Source organism: Haliotis cracherodii, unplaced genomic scaffold, assembly GCF_022045235.1.
Source record: "Haliotis cracherodii isolate W230 unplaced genomic scaffold, xgHalCrac1.p SCAF_5, whole genome shotgun sequence".
Taxonomy (NCBI): Eukaryota; Metazoa; Mollusca; class Gastropoda; order Lepetellida; family Haliotidae; genus Haliotis; species Haliotis cracherodii.
Window position 1 is genome coordinate 47,788,609 of NW_027266308.1, and position 25,714 is coordinate 47,814,322.

General features: G+C 41.2%; 1 protein-coding gene across 1 annotated transcript in view; it reads left to right on the forward strand.

Moving 5' to 3' along the window:
* Positions 1-25,615, forward strand: part of LOC139442077 (WD repeat-containing protein 81-like) — a 32,337-nt gene extending 6,722 nt beyond the window's left edge. The window contains exons 5-26 of the mRNA XM_071222857.1: positions 225-407; positions 1,145-1,206; positions 2,982-3,144; positions 3,348-3,532; positions 4,428-5,959; positions 6,514-6,653; positions 7,686-7,805; positions 8,108-8,381; positions 8,927-9,121; positions 9,895-10,012; positions 10,428-10,546; positions 12,696-12,879; positions 14,780-14,850; positions 15,302-15,361; positions 15,716-15,836; positions 16,392-16,494; positions 18,393-18,523; positions 18,640-18,701; positions 19,270-19,409; positions 19,942-20,041; positions 20,703-20,803; positions 21,709-25,615. Of these exons, the coding sequence (XP_071078958.1) occupies positions 225-407; positions 1,145-1,206; positions 2,982-3,144; positions 3,348-3,532; positions 4,428-5,959; positions 6,514-6,653; positions 7,686-7,805; positions 8,108-8,381; positions 8,927-9,121; positions 9,895-10,012; positions 10,428-10,546; positions 12,696-12,879; positions 14,780-14,850; positions 15,302-15,361; positions 15,716-15,836; positions 16,392-16,494; positions 18,393-18,523; positions 18,640-18,701; positions 19,270-19,409; positions 19,942-20,041; positions 20,703-20,803; positions 21,709-21,837 (4,293 nt within the window). The 3' untranslated portion in view covers positions 21,838-25,615. The remainder of the gene's footprint in view (positions 1-224; positions 408-1,144; positions 1,207-2,981; positions 3,145-3,347; positions 3,533-4,427; positions 5,960-6,513; positions 6,654-7,685; positions 7,806-8,107; positions 8,382-8,926; positions 9,122-9,894; positions 10,013-10,427; positions 10,547-12,695; positions 12,880-14,779; positions 14,851-15,301; positions 15,362-15,715; positions 15,837-16,391; positions 16,495-18,392; positions 18,524-18,639; positions 18,702-19,269; positions 19,410-19,941; positions 20,042-20,702; positions 20,804-21,708) is intronic.
* Positions 25,616-25,714: the final 99 nt, after the last annotated feature.

The following is a 25,714-nucleotide window of genomic DNA, read 5'->3' on the forward strand; positions in this document are numbered from 1 at the left end:
GGGGGACACCAGAAATGGGCTTCACACATTGTACCCATGTCAGGAATCAAACCTGGGTCTTCGGCATGAAGAGCGAACGTTTTAACCACTAGCCTACCCGACCGCCCTCTGATCATGCTTGTGGGTTTTGGGAAGGTGAATATCCCGTATTAAGAATAAACAGGACAGTTAGATCAGAAAGTGGTTGTATTCCCCGCACAATACATATTGTTTCCGTGCTACAGTTGAGTGGCACTGCATCAGTGAAGGCTAAGAACGTGTACCTGCAGCTGGTGGACCAGCATCGCAGCATGTCCAACCACGGAGTGGTGCAGCTGTTCAGTCAGCCACACCCACACAGGTTGCCCTTGGCAACAGTCTTCCAGGAACACCCTCCCAAGGTCACACGGAACATGATCCAGTCTCAGGTTAGTCTCATCTTGGGCTTACAATAAATCACCTGTGATGACCAGTCCTTTTGGATTGACAATCCAGTGTGTAAATATTTCATGCGTATTTGAGGTTTTGAATGAAAACTGTGACCCACCAGGAGAAAAAGGGACTTTATGGGTGCTAGGATACAATCTGTGCTCAATCTTAAAGACGTTTGACTTACTTACTTCAGTGAAGATAGCCATATGTGATGTCATGTATCTCTAAATAATATGTATTGAAGCTTGTGAGTTCCATTTTTTGTGTCCCAAAGATGCTTTAGTTTTAAAATATTTTGAAAAGTCAAAATGTCATTTTTCATCCATTTGTTCTCTCATCTCCTGGTTGGTCACAATTATCTAAAAAATATGTGGCATTGTATCCAGACTAACACCGGCATTAAAATTGCATTTTATGTCAAAATAACTGTTTGGAAATTGAATTCGTTAACTTGAGTTTTATCGTTTTATCTGTGAACTGGTAGAATACAAAACTAGGCTTGTCTGGCAATCAGAGGTACATCGTCAGGTGAATCAGGCTTTCTATGTTCATTTGGATGGTATTCTGAATGTAGTGGTGTTACACCAGGCAGTTACAAGAATTATTAAAGACGGAGGCCGATTTTTAATTCCTACCTTCATTACTGGTGGGTGGGGGTGGTCTTTTATTGAATATGACAGTGATTTGAGACCAACATTATCAAAGACATGTCCATGTTTGCTGGTACTTTCAGATGATTATTGGTCAAGGGTTCTTCTCAGATCCAAATGAAGTAGCAGGTCTTCATGAGCCAAGGTAAGTTACATCTCATAACAGTAAAATGACAAATATGTATGTTATGTGTCATCGTGATGAAGGTTTGTTTCTGCATGTATCATCATGGCTGTCATAGTTTGTATACTGCTATGGAAACACATTTGAAATGAAATAGTTTTGTAACACCAGATCCCATGTTTGAAGGTCATCATTGAGCATTATGGAAGGCTTCCAGAGCTATATTATCATGTGACATAAATGTGACAGTGGAATTATATTTTTACCTTTTTTGTCACCTTGTGGTGATTTTGGGTTTGAAATAGGTCTCCAGTGAACAGGCGAATAAATGGATCAGGTGGTTAGGCTTACCGTATTCGACGTATTAAGCGCCCCGCTCTAATAGGCGCCCACAGCGATATTTGCTAATATATTGGCTAGTGAACAATCCCAATTAGCACCCCTTCCAATTGATCAATGTACACAAGACTTATTTATTTGTGTATAATACCCACTCGTGTGTTATATGCACCCTTAATTATGGGCTATTAAATTCTGGAAAAATATATCTGTCGTATATATACATTTCAGGCTGTCAGCATAAAGCCTGAAATTTACGATCTTTGAGCGTTTTTTTTAATACCAAAATCATATTCTAAAAAGAGCCCCCTATTTCTAATTTTGAGAGCGCCCTGGGCGCTTATTGCATCGAATAGGGTATTGACTTTGTCGATTGTGTGTCAGCCTATCTTGACAGTATGGCACAAGCCATATTTCTATTAAATTATTTTACTGGTCGGTAGTATTGATATGAATGTGCCATCTTCATTGACAGGAATGATAGAACGAGGTTATTAAGGATATGTTAGGTCATGGGGGAGGTAATTTGAACAGCAGCATGAACTCAGCAGCATGAGACAAAACTCAAAAAGTGTACTTTATAGTACCTTAGGTGCCTTTGATCTTTTAGTGAAGCATCTTAGAATTAGCATGAGTACAAATGAATTCAGGTAAGAACTCTCTGCTCTGAACTCCATGAAATTAATGTATATGCTATGACAGTACATCACTGATTGCAGTTGAATCTAACACCTGTACAATTAACACATAAATACAATTTCATAATATTTTGAATTCCTCTTTTGTTTTAAACATGTATGCTCCGATCATTTTGAGGTGAGGTTAAATGGGGTTTAACGTTGCATTCAAGGATATAGCGACGTGCATGCACATGTGTGTATGTGCCTGCTTGTACTAATACTGATTAATGCCGGTTTTATAGTGCTAGCCCACTGAGATACTATGCCACAGTTTAACATGAATATCCCACAAAGACACGGTATACAGACTCCGAGGCAGCCAGTCCTTGTTTTAGCCCCTTAATGCCGAGTGCCAGACAGAGTACCATCTTTTAACTTCTTTGAGTATGACACAGCCGGGGATCGAACCCCTGACCTTCCGTTCTATCCACCAGACCACAAAAGCGGTCCTGAACATTTTGAATACCCAGGGGATTCTGGGTAAGGATATAGGTCCCCAGTAACTCATGCTGGTTGTTAGAGGCGACTAAGTGGATCGGGTGGTCAGCCTCAGTGACTTGATTGTATGTCCTCGTATTCCACTTGCGGGGATCGATACTCATGATATCAATCACTGAATTGTCTGGTCTTGACTCAGCTATTTACAGACTGTTGTCATATAGCTGCAATATTGCTGACAGCAACATCAAAAAACAAACTGATAACTGATATCATTAAATTTGGAGTTTCCTTTCAAAATAAATCTTTGTATTGTGTATACAATGTGCGCTGTTCTAGCTCTATGGGGAGTTTCGACATGCTGGACCAGCTGCGGCCAGAAGCTGCCTGCATACAGCTGCCCCGTGACTTCTGCCCCCACGCTGAACTCGACTACATGGAGGCACAGCTGGCATTCTGTAACAGAACCCTTCAACAGATCTCAGATACAGGCAACATTAAGGTCAGTCAGTATCCCATCACCCGTGTTGTCAGTTTTAAAATAATCTAAATATACTTCTTAAAGTTACAGAACACTGATTTTTTTTCAATCTGTTATGGCCGTTTGACTTAAATATGTCTTGTGATGAAATCTATGAAAGATGCTTGGACTTGGATATTTTGTGAATTTGATTGGTTGGTAATTGACTGTTGTCATGGTTACAGGAATCAGGTGCCAAGGACCCTGAGCTGCCTTGTATTGTGTCTGAGGACATGGTGAGGTTCTCATGTCTCATGTGCGAGATGTTTCTGTCATCTCGTCTCAGGATGAAGGACACCTATGTCTCTCTTACTCGGAGATATGACAAAATTATGCAACTTGCTGCTTCGGATTTCTCTGAGTTGCCAAGGTGAGAAACTAGTGATATCCTTTGAAATAATGCAATAGGGTGATGTCTGATTGAACTTTGGTAGCATTGTACTGCACAGATTCCTAATGGTAGCTATGGTGTATATTGCATGATGTAGGGGGCACAGGTGGCCAAGTCGTCTCTGTGCAGAGTACGTCCCTTGGGTACACCAGAAACCTATAATTCTGGGTTTGAATCTCGTTGCTCCGATTCTGTTTTTAGGTTTGTCAGCACCATACTTATGCTTGTGGGTTTCCCCAAAGTGGTAAATCACGTTGGGGTTACCTCCCACATTAAGCTATATGACTAGAATACTGTTCAAAGTATCATTGGGGGCACGGGTGGCCCAGTCGTTTAAGGCGCTGCGATGAACTGTGCAGACTTGCGTCCCTTGGGCATGCCCGAAACCTATGATTGTGGGTTCGAATCCCGATTCGCCCCGATTATGTTTCTAGATTTGTCAGCACCATACCCATGCTCGTGGGTTTCACAGAAGTGGTAAACATCTGAGATCTGCATCACTTCAGGCTTTCCTCCCACATTAAGCTGACATGCTGTGATATAACTGGAATACTGTTAAAAGCGGTGTTAAACCCAACTCACTCATTCACTCACAGTATCATTAAATCCAACTGATTCACTCACTATCGCAGGGAAACTTACATGATACAGTCTGACATATGAATCCAAATGTGTGACTACTAATGTAGACTCCTTTATGTTGTATATATGGCGCATGATACCAGATTTAGATGGAATTGTGTTAAAAGTATTCTGTTCTGAGTATCCTGTTCTGACTTGTGCGAACTAATGTGATGCTAGTAACCATGAGATAGCACACAGACCAAAAACCCATGTCCATGTCTACCTGGTATTTTACATCTCCTTGTTTCAGACCCCTCCATAAAGCAGTTCACAACCTGATCCATCGGGTACAGAAGAAGCCACACCCTTTCCACCAAGGAGAGTCCACCTTCAAGTTCCCGTCTGTCACCAAAAACGGACTCCCCCCACCCACGCCAGCTCTTCTCCTGCAGTCCTACACCGGGCTGCTCCCCTTCCCTACCTACTTCAGCGAGCTGTACAAGTGTCTGTGTCAACTCAAGCAGAAGGATGCTGAAGCCGACCACATCCAGTTCAGTAACAAGCTTCCGTCGGAGAAGGCCAGTTTGCTGAAGCACAAGGAGAGAGAGAAGGTCCCAGTGCTGGAACAGTTCCTCCTGAAGTACCAGGGCAAGCTTGGCAAGGAGGGGCTCGAACTCCTGCTGCCATACATTGAAGAGCTGTTCCAACAAGAGACCACCACGGTCCAAGCAGCATGGTCCTTCTTCGGGGTAATCAGTAAGGAACTAGGCCCGCTGGACACAGCCAAAAGGTTCCTGCCATATCTTACAAGTTTGTACACGGGAGAGAACTCTACTGCCAAACATGTGAAGCTGTATCATCGAAACTTCCTAATGCAGCTGATGGTGAGGTTAGGTTTGAAGACGTTTCTGTCCAATTTCTCTACCTTGTTGGTAGAGGCTGTCGCGGGGTACAAAGACTTCCCTCTGCCCAGTAAATACTATCAGGAGGAGCTGATTGAAGAGATGCAGAGGGAGGCTGAGCTGTCTGAAAGAACAGCAGTGTGGTCGGAAGGGACCAATCAGAAGTCAGACAATGTGGCAACAACCAATGGGCTTTCAGGAGAGGGTTACCTCGACGATGAGAGCAGTCAGTCATGGGATGTTGGTAGGGATGAAAGTACTCAGGGAGATGTTGACGACATTGAAGAGGAGTTTCCAGATAATATTTTGTTAAATGAAGATGACTGTGGTACAGAGGAGTCAAAGAAGAAATTGTCCACAGACTCTGTCAGTATAGGCCAGGTGTCAAGCCTGAGTGATGAGAGCGGGGACGGGGAAAGCAATGGGATGGGGATAGACGCTTGTGATAGGACATCCATAAACAGTGCATACAATATTCTTGATAGAGCAAGGGAAAAGACTTCTTCAGCCACTGAAAGTGATGCATGGTCGGTGGGAGAGAATGTGGAAGACAATGCTCCGGTGTTTGAGAGCTTCAGTCCGATTCTGGACACAGATGATGTGCCAAATGGGTCCAAGTTTGATTCAGGGAATGGTGAGGATTCTATAGACTCTGCCTATGACAGGAGGCAAGATGATGATGCGAGTGATCAGACGGATCTCACAATAGATGTCTCGGATCAGATGGTGCGGAGTGAGACGGAAGATATCTTAGCAAACCTTTCCGTGGCGAGTCCGGCAGAAATCGTCAACATCCGTGACATATCGGCAGAGAGTGTCAAGTGGCTGGCTAACAAGCTAGGACCTGTCCTCACAGCCAAGTTCTTGTCCCGGAACCTGGTCCGGATGTTGGCGCTCTGCTTCCTGGGACTTGAGCAGCTGGATGAGTATACGGATCCAGGTACAGTCATTATTTAACTCAGTTCTCAGGGATTATCTAGACCTGCTCAGAGGCCTGTTTTTGGCCCCAAGTCTGCAGCAATTGTCAGTCGAAATTTTCAGATTGGAATTAAACATTTCCCAATTCATTCTGTTATTGCTATAATTAATGTTATGCCTTGGTCAAGGTGACTTGTATTTCACTGATGACAGGACCAATATATAGGAAGAGGCTTTAATGCTTGGTTTGACATTATTGCTTTGAATGCACTGTTACAATACCCTTGAAATTAGAAAAATAAGAACTTTAATAAATATCTCAATTTTGAACAAAATATCGATTTGTTTTTCACCCAATTTTTCTGTCATGGGACTTAGTTTGGAAGCATAGATAGATCACTGGTCCTAGCTTTATTATGAGAGTATCTTTTGTAATTCTTTATAAAAAAATTAAACAAACTATCCATCCCTCAGTTTACATTTACTTTTGACGGATATGTTGGTAAGACTAGTTATATGGTGTATTTCATGAAGCTGAACACGGTTGTAATGAAATGTTCTCGTTTTCTCCCACAGCTCAGAAGAACCTGCAGTCATCCCGTCTGGTGGCAGGTGACTCCCATGCTCTCAAGGTGCTGGAGTGTCTTGGCTACGTCACTTTGGTGTACGGGGAACACGTCATCCTCGTACAGTACCTCCCTACCATTGTGGATATGGTCAGTAGACATGCATTCAGTTACTCATGACCTGGGTCAAATGTCAAGGTCACTTTGAAGGTCACACACGAAATGAATTGTAAATAGTTTCTTTTAAGAAGTATTGTAATCATTGTGATTAAACTCTATATTTGTAAAACCACCTTCTTCATCACCAGTCACATGTTGTCACATGTGACTGGATGACCTTGAAGGTCAAGGTTACTCCGTATAAAGTAGGTATTGTACATAATACCTTAATTTTTTCATTGGAACATTTTTGATTGGAATTTAATGTAACTCTATGTAAGATCTCGTGGCAGTTCATAGGTGAGACAGAAGGTCAAGGTCATTAAACAAGAGGGGGCACTGGTGGCCCAGTCGACTAAGGCGCCGCGATTCACTGTGCAGTGTTGCGTCCCCTGGACACACCAGAAACCTATATTGTGGGTTCGAATCCCGATTCACCCCGATTATGTTTCTAGGTTTGTCAGCACCATACCCGTGCTCGTGGGTTTCACCGAAATGGTAAACGTCTGAGACCTGCATCACTTCGGGCTTTCCTCCCACATTAGGCTGACACACCATGATATAACTGGAATACTGTTAAAAGCGGCGTTAAACCCAACTCACTCACTCACTTATTAAACAAGATATGCTTTTTTGTTATCAAGATAGCTACAGGCATAGGATTTCTGTTTCAAAGTTGCACTGCATTGAGGATGTGTTTTCTCAAACCAGAAGTGAGGTTATTAAAACAGAAGTTCTCATAACTTTGTTACTGAGGTAGCTAGAGAAGTTGACTTTAAATGCACTGCATTAAGTGTTTTTTTCCCAAACCAGAAATGATGTTATTAAACTGGAAAACTTTCTAACTTTGTTATTAAGGTAACTGGCAGATTAATCAAACATTTATATGTCATTAAAATGTTGACATGTCTTTGTCAAGTTTGATATACCGGTATACTGAATTTTGTGTACAGATTCATGCAACATTACAGTGTTACTGATGAAGAGCAGGATGATGTAGAAGGTGTTGTGTAATGCTTGCAGGTGGCCGTAGCTCAGAGGAGGCTCACCCAACGATCGGAGTCAGGATTGTTTGGTGGGGTGGTCCTGCTCCGATACATCATCCCTTTCCTCTCAGTCAAGTCTCTGATGGACAATCTAGACGTGAGTTACCTTGCTCAGAGACTTCGGCTTAATTCTAAATGTTTAGAAAGACTCTATCAAGTATCCAACAACGATGCAATGATAAATTTTGCAAAATTTCTAATGTACGTGTTCTCAACACACACACACAAAAAAGTATCAATTAGGTCACTCTTAGATAAATAAAATGTAAATGTACAATGGGTCAAATGGCCTTATACAAATAAATCTGTCTGTCTGTCTGTCTATTTGAAACATTTGTAAAAGGTCAGGGGAAATTGATGACGTCTTCTTGTTTCATCTGAACTTGTTTCCTCCTCCAGGACACAATTGTGATGGATTCCCTGCTTCCTGTGATCAAGCTGGTAACGTCACCTACCATTACGTTTCCTGGAGGCGTCCGCGCTCGATCCATCCTCTGTCACAAAGTCATTGACGTCCTGTATGTCATAGGGCTCCGGCTCGGCCTGGAAATGACACGCAAGCATCTCTCATCTTCCATGCTCAAGTTGTTTGAAGCTTTTTCAGTCATCCACGGGAATTCGTCCTCGCCGCCCAATGGTCAGATATACAAGAGCGGCTCTCTCTCTCCCACTGGTCAGTTCATTGTTGTAGTCATGGTCTGCAAGGCGTGAAACATTAGTTTTGTATTACTTTAAGAAAATTTTAACTCTGCCAATCTCGTGATCATGTTGCTATGTTGGAGTTGATGGGTGAACCATGATATCCATGTGACAGAATTTCAACATTAAGTAGAATATAATTACATGGGTTGGTGGTAGGGCAATGGTATATAAAAACATATATTGTCATAATTTGAGCCCACAACACATCTTTCTTGTCAGGAAAACAGTGTACAATTAATATTTTTTTGTGAAACCTAAGTCTTAGTTTCCAGTATTAACAAATTATTTTCTTCATGGAAATCCTAGTCCCCAACCCCTCCCTCCTTCAGAGCCCCATTCCACAAAATGATCGCAGCGCTAGGGCAATTGTAGCTCCCAAACTTTAACGACAGTCATGGCGGTAAGATCGTTTTGTGAAACGGGACCACGGACAACAAGTGGTCAGTTCCTGAGGAGTAAATAGTTTCATTTCTACTGATGGATGGTATGTGTGCTACTGGTCTGTCTGTGTCGCAGGGATAACCCTGGGTGGCAGTGAGACGTCTGAGGAATCCTACCTGAACATCAAGATGGACCCCTCGTCCCAGGAGTACAAGATCGGCACACCCATCAGCGCCAGCGGGTTCAGTGGCTACATGTCCAAACTGAGCAAGAAGGCGCCATCCAACAAGTTCCACAGCCTCACATCACTGGGGGCCATTGATGACAAAGGTCTGTAGACATACCATTGCATGAACGTTTCCCATAATCTCCAGAGCCCTGTGTTTGCCATAAGAATTGACTTCCGAGAATCACATGGTTACAATGTGTCACGTGGCTGACTGTGTGTCATTTCATTGATTGTTGTTCATGATTATTCAAACATTGGTCTTCATGGCATTTGATTATTCACAGCCCTGATATAACTAAAAAAATTGCTGACTGCGGCATTAAACAACATTTTCTTCACCCAGGAATCTTTTTGTTGATGTTTTACAACAATTTGGAAATATGATCAAAATTCTATACTTATTTTGGATCTTCATATGTGTTTTTAGCTCACCCAACTTTTTTAAGTGTATATAGATTATTTATATCAAATGCTGTGATATGGCTGAAATATTGCTGACTTCGACATTAAACAGCATTTTCTTTACTTGGGACGTCTTTTTGTTGAAATTTTACAACAGCCTTGAGATATGACCAAAATTCTATGCCATGTTTTGAATCTTCATATATATGCTTGCCAAACCTTTGTTAAGTGGCTTTCTTTGTTGGCAGTTTAGACTGTCGACTACATAGCCAGGTGAACTACAGTGCTGTGGCACTATGTTTTAAGGTACCTGCTGTGAAAATGTCAGGAAAACGAGGTTAATTAATGTTGAAAAATTACATTTTATTATTTCTGAATACTCTTGTGTCTGTCCAGTCATCTCTTGTTTATGTTGAGTTATGACTTGCATAATTCCCGGATATGGTGAAGATAATAGTGTGGTTGACTGTAGATGATGTTGTGGACTACAAGCCGTCGACCAAGGAGGGAGGGCTGCAGGAGCTAGCTGCTGTTTTCACCCCTGAGTTGGCACTGGCGGCCTACATACCACTGTGCAGGATATTTGGCAGGTAGGTATGAAGACAGGAATTAGCAAATCTTGCTGTACTTTAAGTACTCAATAATACTATTAAGGGCATAAGAGCCATATGTTTGGATGCCCCAAATACTCTTGATATTTCTTGTTTGGTTATCAGTTAACGTGACCTATCATTACGTCTCCTGGGGGTGTTCGCGCTCGATCCATCCTCTGTCACTAAGTCATTGACGTCTTGTGTGTCATAGGGCTCTGTCTCGGCCTGGAAATGACACGCAAGCACTCAATAATACTATTAAGGGCCTAAGAGCCACATATTTGGATGCTTGATATTTCTTGTTTGGTTGTCAGTATAACTCAATGTTGATGTTCCTGCTTGATCTCACAATGCCATTGGGGATAGACTGTAGACTTGAGACACTGTAGTGTTGTGTTGTGTTGTGTTGTAGTATACACATGGAGGAACACTTGCCCAACGATGACCTTATCCGACAGTTATGCTCCCAGCAGGACACAGTGATGGATCAGAGGGCGGAGATGCAGGAGAACACTGCCGACACTAAGTCAGGTCAGTGTCAACACACATCACACAGAACACACACATCACACACACATCACAAACACAGAACATACATCACACACACACATCACTCATCAAACACACAGTGATGGATCAGAGGGTGGAGATGCAGGAGAACACTGCCGTCACTAAGTCAGGTCAGTCTCAACACACATCACACATCACACAGAACACACACAGAATACACACATCACACACACAGAACATACATCAAACACACACATCACTCATCAAACACACAGTGATGGATCAGAGGGCGGAGATGCAGGAGAACACTGCCGACACAAAGTCAGGTCAGTGTCAACACACATAACACAGAACACAGAACACACACAGAATACACACATCACACACACAGAACATACATCAAACACACACATCACTCATCAAACACACAGTGATGGATCAGAGGGCGGAGATGCAGGAGAACACTGCCGACACAAAGTCAGGTCAGTGTCAACACACATAACACAGAACACAGAATACACACATCACACACACAGAACATACATCACAGACACACATCACTCATCAAACACACAGTGATGGATCAGAGGGCGGAGATGCAGGAGAGCACTGCCGTCACTAAGTCAGGTCAGTCTCAACACACATCACCCAAAACACAGAACACACACAAAATACACACATCACACACATCACACACACAGAACATACATTACACACACACATCACTCATCAAACACACAGTGATGGATCAGAGGGCGGAGATGCAGGAGAACACTGCCGACACAAAGTCAGGTCAGTCTCAACACACATCACACATCACGCACAGATTAAACATCACACATCACACACACAGAACACACACAGAATACACAGAGTGATGGATCAGAGGGCGGAGATGCAGGAGAACATTGCTGACACTAAGTCAGGTCAGTGTCAACATCTTATCAAACATCACACACACATAACACACAGATTAAACATCACACACACAGAACACACATCACACAGAACACACACAGTGATGGATCAGAGGGCGGAGATGCAGGAGAACACTGCCGACACTAAGTCAGGTCAGTGTCAACACATATCACACATCAAACAGAACACACACAGAATACACACAGAACACACACAGTGATGGATCAGAGGGCGGAGATGCAGGAGAACACTCCCGACACTAAGTCAGGTCAGTGTCACACAGAACACACAGATTAAACATCACACATCACACACACAGAACACACATCACACAGAACACACAGAGTGATGGATCAGAGGGCGGAGATGCAGGAGAACATTGCTGACACTAAGTCAGGTCAGTGTCAACACATATCACAGAACACACAGATTAAACATCACACATCACACACACAGAACACACATCACACAGAACACACACAGTGATGGATCAGAGGGCGGAGATGCAGGAGAACACTGCTGACACTATGTCAGGTCAGTCTCAATACACATCACACATCACACCCAGAACACAGAACACACAGAATACACACATCACACACACAGAACATACATCACACACACACACAAATTCACTCATCAAACACACAGTGATGGATCAGAGGGCGGAGATGCAGGAGAACACTGCTGACACCAAGTCAGGTCAGTCTCAACACACATCACAAATCACACACACATCACACAGAACACAAACATCAAACACACAGAACACATCACACATTACACACAGGGCAGAGATGCAGGAGGACATTGCTGACACTGTGTCAGGTCAGTCTCAACACAACACTAAACATTCATGATAACTCAACACATATCTGGAAAATTTGTCCGCCATTTCACTGAGTTTGGAACACTTGCAGCAAATGATGCAAATGAGCTAAGTTAATTCCCTTTAACCCATTCATTCGTATAAACATCTGTTCTTTTCAGAAACTCAGCAAGTTGTACGTGATAAGCATGTTACCTAAGATGTGTTCCGATTTACTTCTCTGCAGGCTACTTGAAATTTGTACCCAGCTTGTGAGAAAAGCTGGCTCCATGGAAAATAATTGCTCGCTCCTTAACCAATCAGAAGCCAATATTTTAATGTGATGTAAGATAAGGGGTCTTGAGCAAGCCATCGCTAGTTATTGACTTAAGATGGATATGAAAAGACAGGAGAAGGCATTGAAACGTATGACTTTGGTTTCAGTGTCGGAAGGTATGGAGTGTGACGACACGTCAGTGACTGGTGCTATAGGCAGCAATGTGCAGATGATCGGTAACCGAATACAACTCAGTCATGAGGTCAGGGAGACGAGTCCTGAGCTCAACCAGTTTGGTCGCGGATATCGGGCATCCGGCATCCTCCGCATACATCCAGATGAGCTTAGATGGTCAGTATTTGTTGTCCTAGTTGTTGACTGATTTGTGTACAAGGTGAACCCAGGGATGGGGAGGTTGAAGGTATAACGGGATGTGACAAGCTCTATAGGCAACTGCCTCTGTTGAAGTCTTCCTTTGAAAGAATAAGGGGATGTGAAAAGCTTTAGAGGCAACTACCTCTGTTGAAGCCTTCCTTTGAAGGTATAACGGGATGTGACAAGCTCTAGAGGCAACTGCCTCTGTTGAAGCCTTCCTTTGAAGGTATAAGGGGATGTGACAAGCTCTAGAGACAACTGCCTCTATTGAAGCCTTCCTTTGAAGGTATAACAGGATGTGACAAGCTCTAGAGGCAACTGCCTCTGTTGAAGTCTTCCTTTGAAGGTATAAGGGGGATGTGACAAGCTCTAGAGGCATCTGCCTCTGTTGAAGTCTTCCTTTGAAGGTATAAGGGGGATGTGACAAGCTCTAGAGACAACTGCCTTTGTTGAAGTCTTCCTTTGAAGGTATAACGGGATGGGACAAGCTCTAGAGGCAACTGCCTCTGTTGAAGTCTTCCTTTGAAGGTATAAGGGGGATGTGACAAGCTCTAGAGACAACTGCCTTTGTTGAAGTCTTCCTTTGAAGGTATAACGGGATGTGACAAGCTCTAGAGGCAGCTGCCTCTGTTGAAGTCTTCCTTTGAAGGTATAATGGGATGTGACAAGCTCTAGAGACAACTGCCTCTGTTGAAGCCTTCCTTTGAAGGTATAAGGGGATGCGACAAGCTCTAGAGACAACTGCCTCTGTTGAAGTCTTCCTTTGAAGGTATAACGGGATGTGACAAGCTCTAGAGGCAACTGCCTTTGTTGAAGTCTTCTTTTGAAGGTATAACGGGATGTGACAAGCTCTAGAGACAACTGCCTTTGTTGAAGCCTTCCTTTGAAGGTATAACGGGATGTGACAAGCTCTAGAGGCAGCTGCTTCTGTTGAAGGGACACTTTCATTTTTCACAAACATAGAAGATGTGGAATCATTAAGAGCCCAATTGAAATGTAAAAACATTTGAAATTTTGGAAGAAAATGATCAAACATGCTCAAATAGATGTCAATTGGCTTTTTGTCTTATTTTCACTTGCAAGTTTGGGACAACTACCATGATACATAAGTTTGAAGAATGGCTAACAGTGATAGAAACTAACAGCTTTAGTCCACCAGCCCTTAAAATTGTAATGTGTATACTTAAAAAGGGCAAATTTCTACTAGTCCTTATGATACCTCAACTATAGGTCAGTTTGGCAAGGACTATAGGACTAGTGACAATTTCTAACACTGGCTGAAATAAGTGCCTGGACGCCTTTTGACTTTGTCATGGTGCTTAGAAAGAAATACAAAGTGTTGATTGTGTGTCATATAACCCCTTTGGGCCAACTTGAAATATAAAAAAAACATGTTGAAATATTGCAAAAATGTTCAAACATGCTCAATTAGATGACACCTGGCCTTTTTGTCTTTCTTCTGACATGATACATAATTTTTAAGGATGCCAAAAAAAGTGATAAAGTGATAAGCCGATTATTCAGACTTCAAGAGAATTTAAAAAATGACCCAAGGCAAATAATTTACAATGAGGATCCTAGGGAAGATTAGGTCCCAAGTATCTCATGCTTGTCATAGTAGGATTAATGCTCACACCGTCAACCACTGGAAATGGTTGCAGATAAAGAAGAGAAATCATGTTCCGTGTCCGGAACTTAATCCTGATGCTGAGAAAAATATACAAAATGTTGATTGTTTGGCATATCAGGATAGAAATTGGGTACTCAAGTCTGGGTCAGGTTTTGAGAACCAGGTACTCAAGTTACTTTATTTCTACCCATCAGAGCCCTACATATCATGACCCATCTCGTAACTCCCCTACCTGTGTGTTTGTAGTGAGGAGATGGAACACAGCCGACAGAGGCACCTGAGAGGCAACTGGCTGGCCTACTGGGAACATGAACTGGGTCAGTAACGCATCTCTTCATCCTTTGATGCAATGTTACTAAAACCCTCATGATGAGGTCAAAACAATGTAACAATACGCCTACTCTCACTTTTGCAAAATTAAACAATAACCATCATTAAATATGGTTTGTTTTATCATGTTTATTTGACAAATTTATTTTTAACATTTCTTTGTTTTAATTTTTGTTACATTTTTTTCAAAGATATTTTAGGAAATTAACCTCCTTTCAAAAGACATTTCTTCTTTTTTTTTTCATTTTTTGGCTTCTGCGTCTTGGTACAGTGACTAAGAAAACCTGTAATGATAGGTATTACATTTGTCATGCCGATGGTACATTACTTAGTTGCTAGACTATTTACTATCAGTCATTAAGAAGAAGCACATGAGAAGGACCCTTAGCCTTAGATGCATTGTCTTTGTCCTGACTTTTCATTTTTTCATTCTCACAGGGTTGCATGAGCGAGACACAATCTTCAACTTTAAACAGATCAAATTGCAGACATTTCAAGGCAAGGAAACCATGTTTCTTGTGTTTGTTCTTTGTCTGGAGCAGCTGGGAGGTTCAGTTGCAAAAATATTGGCTTGCAGTGTACGCAGACTTGTTTAAGATCAACAGAATGGGTAGAGTGTATCATCAGTATTCTGATGATTCGATCAAACTTCAAAAATACTTTGGCTGCCCCAAAAAGCCATCATCGGTATTAAGTGTTTAAATATGACTTAACTGTTCATGGTAACCTGTTACCATGGTTACCAAGAAACCTGGGTAGTCCAGTTTCTTTGCTTTCCAGCTGATCACTGAATGTTTACAAAACTCAAAACAAGAACATTTCAGGTAAATCTGTTTCTTAACACATTTACAGGCCACACAAACAGCATCCGGTCTCTGTTTGTGATGGACAATGAGAACTGCTTCATCAGCGCCAGCAAGGACAAGACAGTGAAGCTTTGGTCACTCACTAGCTCCGGGGATGGATCAGGGAAGTGAGTCTTCATAAGACTTTTCACTTTCAGTTCCTTTTTTAACAGATCAATTTATCTGAAAGTTTAAACTGTGCAATGAAAATGTATAATTTGTGAACATTACTAATTTTCTGTGATGATTTTAATGAATGAAAAAAGAAAAACAATTCAAAGTAGCTCACAGTGGGAGGAAAGCCTTTGACTTCTTTACTTTACCAGTTTTCCTCAACTGACAATGTTTTATACTTGAGTATGAACAAAAAGAGTCCTTCTTTCACAGGTAAGACAATAGCTGAATCACCAGAGAAAGAAGGACTTTTTGTCTGCATGCCCATGTCTGACGCGGTATGAACCTGTCGTCCCGTGTTGCCATCAATATACTGTATATGGTGTGCAGAGTTGGGTCCCTTAGTTGCAGGATGTGCTTCCAAATTCTCCCTGTCCATCATACTTTGTTGGTACCTCTGACCTGCATTACTTGAATCATAAGTTCACTCCCTGTGATAGGATTAACTCATTTTCATAAACAATAGTGTTAATATATTTCTGAGAAAGTACCACTTCTGCCTGTTTCAGAATGTCTTTCCAGTGGAGCTACAGCCAACATAAGAAGTCTGTATTTTCTGTGGCCTACTTGGACAGCGTCAGACAAGTGGCCTCCTGTGATAGTTCTGTACATGTGAGTTCACTGGATTTACAAAATATAAAAGAAAGTGTTTTATGTTACACAACTTGAATCTTAGCTCTATCTATGTACATGTATTAGGGTCTGGTCATAGATGAGGGTTGAGGGGGATCGAATAACCTTAGAACGGACCACTCCTTTTTATGTAACACTCTTTCATGAAACCCTCCCTAGCTATAATAAATTACCAGTCCCTAAATAATATTCAAATTTATAACTTTTTGTATTAAAGAAACTAGAACTGTGTAATGTTTCCACACACCCCTCTCCCCTCCATGTAGTTGTCACCATCTCTTTTCCTGTGTCATATTTTCTTCACATGTGGCCCCCTACCCCTTCTCCTCCCCACCCCATGACACTTAAATACTTGAGCACCTGTTTCTCTATATAATTGAGTACTTGTAACAAAATATAAACAGAGGCTGATCTCAAACCAAAATTCCATTCCTCCCCCTTAAAATCAAATGGTTGCTCCATTAACCATGGCTACAGTTGATACAAGTGAATACGAAACCACTCGTACAGATGTCATAGGGTGAATACAAAACCACTCATACAGTTGTCACATGGTGAATACGAAACCACTCATACAGTTGTCATAGGGTGGATACTTAACCACTCATACAGTTGTCACAGGGTGAATACGAAACCACTCATACAGTTGTCACAGGGTGAATACGAAACCACTCATACAGTTGTCATAGGGTGAATACTAAACCACTCATACAGTTGTCACAGGGTGAATACTAAACCACTCATACAGTTGTCACAGGAAGAATACGAAACCACTCATACAGTTGTCACAGGGTGAATACGAAACCACTCATACAGTTGTCACAGGGTGAATACTAAACCACTCATACAGTTGTCACAGGAAGAATACGAAACCACGCATACAGTTGTCACAGGGTGAATACGAAACCACTCTTACAGTTGTCACAGGGTGAATACTAAACCACTCATACAGTTGTCATAGGGTGAATACGAAACTACTCATACAGTTGTCATAGGGTGAATACTTAACCACTCATACAGTTGTCATAGGGTGAATTCTTAACCTCTCATACAGTTGTCACAGGGTGAATACGAAACCACTCATACAGTTGTCATAGGGTGAATACTTAACCACTCATACAGTTGTCATAGGGTGAATACTTAACCTCTCATACAGTTGTCACAGGGTGAATACGAAACCCCTCATACAGTTGTCATAGGGTGAATACTTAACCACTCATACAGTTGTCATAGGGTGAATACGAAACCACTCATACAGTTGTCACAGGGTGAATACGAAACCCCTCATACAGTTGTCATAGGGTGAATACTAAACCACTCATACAGTTGTCACAGGAAGAATACGAAACCACTCATACAGTTGTCACAGGGTGAATACGAAACCACTCATACAGTTGTCACAGGGTGAATACTAAACCACTCATACAGTTGTCATAGGGTGAATACGAAACTACTCATACAGTTGTCATAGGGTGAATACTTAACCACTCATACAGTTGTCATAGGGTGAATTCTTAACCTCTCATACAGTTGTCACAGGGTGAATACGAAACCACTCATACAGTTGTCATAGGGTGAATACTTAACCACTCATACAGTTGTCATAGGGTGAATACTTAACCACTCATACAGTTGTCATAGGGTGAATACTTAACCACTCATACAGTTGTCATAGGGTGAATACTTAACCTCTCATACAGTTGTCACAGGGTGAATACGAAACCCCTCATACAGTTGTCATAGGGTGAATACTTAACCACTCATACAGTTGTCATAGGGTGAATACGAAACCACTCATACAGTTGTCACAGGGTGAATACGAAACCACTCATACAGTTGTCATAGCGTGAATACTAATACATGCAGCTATGTTTCAGATATGGGATCCATTCACTGGTGTGAATATAGTCCAACTAGAGTCCTCCAAATACGCCCCTGTAGTGGCCCTCACTGCCCTCCCAGCGCCCAGCACCCTTGTTGTCACGGCAACCACAGAGGCCACACTCAGGTACGGTACTTGGACATGAGAAGGAAATTAAGCAACACAATGTTTATTGTTTTGATAGCAAGGATATCTTTTCTGGTTTTATTTGTACTTGAGCGATTCTTTATTTTTTTCAACAGGTTCCTTGATCTCAGAGTATCAAAATATGCACACGAGTTTAAGTGCTCAGTTGGATCAACTGGTGAGTGCTTGAGGCTTGATATGATAGTATGTGCTTGAGGTTGTGTATATGAGCATGTCGTTGAGAATAAGTATTGGTAGAACAGTTCAGTTTGGTAATGTCATCCCCAAGTGTGTGGAGACCAGTTAATGTTATTTTATCAAGTAGAAACATCCACTTCGATCATGTTAATGATTTAAAACATTACGATATTGTTGTTCCCAGGCCAGAGAGCATGTAACAGTAAGTTCTAACAAATATGTGATAAGAAGCAAAAAAATGAAAATCGCATTAATGTTGTAAATCAAATCTTTGAAAGGCATTTAGAGGTGATAAACATAAAGAAGAGAATTTTTGGATGCCACTTCTTTGTTATGAGAAACACAACATTTCGGAGTATATACTTACTCCTTCATCAGGTGAATAGATACTGGGGGATAGAACAGAGTTGGGTGATCTCACCCATGCCATATCTCCTGTGGGAAACAGTTTTGGATGATAAATATATGTATCTGTAAGACACCCATAAAAAGTTTTCCTTCAGTCCTTGATACACTTGACAAGTTGTCTCCATTGTTGCCTGTTCCAGGCTTGATCCGCTGTTTGACTGTCAGTGATGATGGCAGCTGGGTAGCTGTTGGTTTCTCAACCGGAGTTATCTCCCTTCTGGATGTCAGCAGTGGTATCCTCATGGGGTCCTGGAAGGCTCATGATGGGGAAATATTACAGGTGGGTGTATTATGTGTTACAGGAGTTATCTCCCTTCTGGAAGTACTGGTAGGCATTAGGATCCCACTACTTTAACCTACAGTTGATAAAAAACTCTCCATGTGTTGTGGATTGGCTAGTGCCCTCAAAGGCGATATGGACTTTGAACACCCAGGGCTTCAGCCGAGAACATTGAAGCCTGCATCGTCAGAGAGGGGTGGGGTGGAGTTGGGGGATCTGAATTATACCACAAAGCCAACAAACACCCTGCACTTTGTGCGACAAACTGCCCAAACATTTGACATAACACACCCTAGGTATATAACGGAGTCAAGGACACTTGAAGTCTAGTTCTAGAAACATCAGAGCGTTTGATATGTAAAACTATCCTACATAGTTAACACATCATGGCTACAGGTTTTGCAGTTCTAACTGCCATCATATTGCTGGAATATTGCTGAGTGTGGAGTTAAACAAGCAAACAAACAAACTTATAGTTTGATGCCTGTCTATGTGACAGACTGTGACCTTTCAGTCTTGGATTGTATTTCAGATCAAAGCCTACAGCAAGAACAAGTTAGTTTCTTCATCATTTGACCAGACCATGAAGGTGTGGAATATCGAGGATGGGAGAGAGCTGTGTGCTCTTAAAGGTACAACCCTCGCAGTAAACACCACCCTCACCAACTCAAGTTAATATCACCCTCACCAGTAAACATCACCCTCACCATTTCAAGTTAATATCATCATCACCAGTAAACAGCACCCTCACGAAGTCAAGTTAATGTCACCATCACCAGTAAACACCACACTCACCATTTCAAGTTAATATCATCATCACCAGTAAACACCACACTCACCATTTCAAGTTAATATCATCATCACCAGTAAACACCACACTCACCATTTCAAGTTAATATCACCCTCACCAGTAATCACCACCCTCACCATCTCAAGTTAATATCATCATCACCGGTAACACCACCCCCTCACAAGTAAACATCACACTCACCATTAAACACCACCATCACTGTCTCAAGTCACCACCAGCTCTATTAAACATCACACTGTCCAGTAAACACAACATCTCCAGCAAACATCACCCTCAACAGTAATAATTTTCTCTCATTTTTTTTCTCTAGCAAAGATTTTAAAATCTTTTAAACATCATTGTCATAGTCATATACAAAGACTAGTAGTTGTTTTCAGCTCACCCTCAGGGGATTCATGTTCTCTGCAAGCTACACATTCCAGTTTGCATACAATGTGTATTGTGTATTCAATGCATGCATATGTACATCTCCATCTTCCCAGGTCCATCGGAGCCAGTCCACTGTGTGTGTTTCTACAAGAACCAGGTGCTCAGTGCCACCACAGCCAACAGAATAGGGGTACATACCTCTGTGGATGACAGTGTGAGTACCGCTGATCATTTCCTCGTCTGACCCGTGAAGGTCTAGGTTAGAATAGGTCTTCAGCAACCCATGCTTGTCGTAAGAGGCAACTAATGGGATCTAGTGGTCAGGCTCGCTGACTTTGTTGATGCATATCATCGTATCCCAATTGCGTGGATCGATACTCATGGTATCAATCACAGGGTTGTTTGGTCTTATTACTGTAATTGTTGGTCCATGTGTGCTAGTGGTATTATTGTTCAATGTACACTGGGCCACAAGGCCTTTTACTCTGAAAATTGTTTGTCTGTCCGTCCGTCCATCGCTCTGTCTGTTCGTCTGTCTTTTTCAAACCAATCCCCACACACTGTAAACAATAAAATATCTTTTAATGTTTCTCTTAAAATCTCTGTAGAAAACATTTTGTATATGATTTATCTGTAGTCAGTATCCATGGTATCCACAGAGTTATCAACCCATGAAGATTCCGGGGTAGAATAGGTCTTCAGCAACCCATACTTGCTGTAAAAGGTGACTATGTTTGTCCTAAAAGGTGACTAACAGGATCGGGTTGTCAGGCTCGCTGACTTGGTTGATGCATGTCATCATTCCCAATTGTGTGGATCGATGCTCATGATATCAATCACTGGGTTGTCTGGTCCAGACTTGATTATTTACTGACCGCCGTCATATAGCTGGAATATTGCTGAGTGCGGCATTAAACAACAAACCAACCAACCAACCAACCACAGAGTTATCCCCTTCCAGTAATCAGCTGCTTCTGCTTTGGAAGGGAGACCTTGACTTTTGTTACTGAAATTTTTGTATGAACCCCTAATAATAACCTCAACCCAAAATGAAGCAAAGTCCTTCAACAGACAGTTTGTCCACCCAATCAGTAACAGATTTGATCATTTCTTTTACAGGCATCCTTCACAAGCACCAAGTTACGTTCTGACACATTCAAAGGTGTCCTTACATCTATGGCAACTCTACCTCTCAACCGATCACTGCTGCTGGGAGCAGACAACGGCTCCATACGACTCCTGTGTTAACACAGACATTCACCTTCGTAGTCCTATCATGAGGAAGAGCAACAGACTCGGACTGTTTTACAGGAGAATGATATGGTAAAAGTCACAGTGGTGAAAGTAGGAGTGTTACAGATATTAAACATTGTTTCAACTTCAGCCTAATTACATAAATATGTTGGAGGTTATCTTTATGAAGAAGGCCATATCTGTTATCTGTTAAAGAAAAATGTTGTGTTTGTAGGTATGTGGTAGCTATCAACAGATATGTCCAGCAGATTTTGATCTTTTGAAAAGATTCTAGTCTCCCTCTTTTACCCTGGACATTAAGTGCGTTATTACAATATTTGAGTTACATCCCGACATGTCAGCTTGGTGTGGGAGGGTACATCTTCCTGAGGCAAGGGAGTTAACTGACTTTGAAAGTCCAGATTCCACCCTTGCTGAACTAGGCTGGATTTTCTGGGCTCGATTGTAGTGCCACCAGTGGCTATTATAAGTAATGGCCCTCATATGTCCCCCACTACTGACCAATCAGATTCCACCTCTCATATTTCTTGCACTTGCTTCAAACAAAATGGTGGCGCCCAGTCAAGACGATTTCATCCCTAATAAAGATCTTTATTGTAATAAGACAGGTTTTACCCTGTGAAATATGCATCAAATCACTTGAGCACCTTGAATAAAAACGTGAAAAGATTTGGAAAATATCGTTCGATGCCCAGTTGACGGTAGACATGCTCTGCAAATCCTGCAATCAAACGAATTTGGCACGGCAGTTGTAATGTTCTTTATGAACTGGATGTCGATTTCGTTACAGGATTATGATTGGACTATGCATAGACTTGTTAGTCCAGCCAAAATATAACTCTATAATTGAATCCTAGTTCAGCAAGGGTTGAAACTTGACTTGTCAGGTGACTCCTTTGCCTTGGGAAGATGGGGAGGAAAGAGCCAAGTGATGCAAGTCTCAGACATTTACCACTTTGGTGAAACCCACCAGCATAGGTTGGTGCTGACAAACCTAGAAACATAATCAGGGTGAATGAGGGATTCGAACCCACAATCCTAGGTATCAGACACCCCTTAGGGATCCTTACCATAGAACTATAGTTGATAGATGAAGGTTAAATATTCAAGTCACCTTTTCTTTAATCAATATTAGTATTACTTTGTTTTACTGTGAGGAGAGATGTGAACCAGCGCCAGGATGGTGATGGTGTTGTAAACATCATGACAGATATCCTACACTTGACTGATTTGTTAGAGATTGTACAAGTGCTTCCAGCAATTGCTGATTTCACACTGAAAAGATTCCTCCTCAGTTATCTCAAAGACTGACACGTAATTACTTGATTAATGATTAGTGAAAAATTGGAAGGAGTACAAATGAATGTTACGTACAGTTTGGTGAAAAGTTTACTTAGACAGAATTATTTTCATAAAGATCTGTTGAGACACTAATATATGTAGCTGATGAGAAACACAAGTGATAGATGTTAATCAGTGCAGAGAATAAGAAGTCATATGATTGGTTGTTGTGTTATTATTTTAGGGAAAACATTTTGACTAGAGTCCTCACCACTTGAAATAGAATCACGAAATACCACAATTATTAATTAACGAAGATAGCTGCATGTGTGCTATTATTCATAAAGTGAAAACAAGCCATTCTGCCAGTAAGGAAACTTATTTACAGTAAGGATAAAAATTGCAAAGCGTATTTTTTAGAAATATCCTTTTTGCAAACAATAAACATCTTCATTGAGTTTTGAACTCATGGTTATAATCCAGGTCAGGATCGGCAGTCAGGTGACTGCCAGCGGTTATATTTTGCAGTGCTCACATGTCAAACTATGTAAAATAGCGCTAAAGACAACATCTCTACATTTCTTTCTTTCAGTTCATGCTGGTTATGCAGGTGCAACGCTATTGACCTTGTTCGAGATTATGAGGACTATTGCCGGAATAGCTTGTTTTCGCTTTATAAGTATTAGCACAATTGTCTCTGTTAATTAATAATCATATTTCATGATTCTATTCAAAGTGGTGAGGATTGTAGAGTCATCCTGAAGTTTTCTGGTTGTTCTCAAGCTTGAAATTTTGGCCATATTTTCTGTGGGCATGTAGCACCTGTCTATTTGTTGTTTACACAAATACAGTGGAAGGTTGTTAGGCCTGACCCCTTGCATCCAGATACATTGACCTCGGAGACTGACTGTTGGATGTATATGGACAATCTATGTACCCACTATTCATTTGCCAAAGAACAAGGAGTTTTGAATCAAGATTTGAGAAGGGTCACCTAACCACTTTGAATATCAGGTTCTCCTGTAGTTACCACAGTCATGTCATGAGATGACAAAAACATGTGAATATCCTGTCCTAGATTTTTGTTTTGATATGAGTGTCATTATTGTCTCCATCAACTTCTCACAAATCTGTCATAGGTTACTTTCTAATCTGAAAATCAGTATGGGGGCTTCTGTATTCTTGGTATAACGTAAGCATTCGGAACAGCACATCTGATTTCTGTATCTGGTTAACAAACATAAACAGTTCTGAATGGAGAATAATAATGGCTGCACTAGGTTGTGGCAACCTTCCTTTTCTGAACGGCATAGAATCTACACTAAAAATGGTTTGCAACTGAGGGAACACATTTTGAGGGGGTTATTTTTGTTCAAAGTGAAATTCCTGAAGCAGGAACAGAGGGGGGAAAGGAATGGTGAAAACCTGGTGACTGAATTAAGAATGTAGTGAGAATCATTTTAGAAAACCATGTGATCTATTGGGCTAAAAACAATAATAGTCTTGGTTCTAAGGCACCGCCTGCCATCATCATAAATTACATTTCGTTTTTATTGCCATTTTAAAAAAAAACTAAAAAAATCTTATTACCTAAAAACACGGCATTCCAATATAGCACGCATTTACTTCCCTTTACATGTGCTTTTGCTTTAATGCGCATCTTGTGTGATGGTCATGGTGGCAATAGGAGTTTGTATGCTTGTTTATGTAGAAAGGCCCTTTCCCAAGGCTGATTGAACACAACTGTTTATTTGCTTACATACTATTTTGAACAAGCAAAAAAAAGAAACTGCCCCCACCACACTATTTTCAAAGTCATTGCCTGAGAACAAATTCTTTTATTGATATAAGGGTTTGTGAGATCTTGTCACAGAGAGGTATCTAATCAAAGTAGAAGATGTATGTATTTAGTTCCAGCTTTGTTTATTACACAGGTTGTGATACATCTCACTATGTACAACAGAAGGAAATGTTGGAGGATGCAATGGATTTTACTATTGATATCCCAGTTATACATGTGCAATAATGGATGAAATTGTCATCCATCACAATACTCTTCTCCCAAGGGTGTATGTATTTTCTTCTTAAAGATAGAACTAGTCAATAAAACTCCACAAAGAGACATTTTCCACCAGGATGTTTTGTATTTTTGAAAGACTTAGAGAACAGGGGTTTATGGTTTGTACAGTAAAGTCAGCCATGTTGTATTTCTTGAGAAAATCTCTTCCAAAATATGACAAGATTCCCATTTTGACTTGTAAATGAAGTGGCATCTATTTCACCAATATTGGTACTTTTTATCTAGGATATTGTCAGCAGTGCAATCTCACTCTCAGGCTAAACAAAGTCAGTCTTGTGTTATTTATTATAGCTAAAATGGATAGAATTATCATAAAAACGCCCGCATGTTATCAGAAATGAGCGGGCCACTGTAACTTGATAATGCCCTCATATTACTTGACGACGGGCCATTATCACGCCCGTTGTTAGGTGACGTCATAGAATAGGGATAGGTGACGTAACGTTCAATAGTGACGTCATCTGGTTTGTTCTATGACGTTTCCATATTTGTAAAAGTGGGTCAGTGACA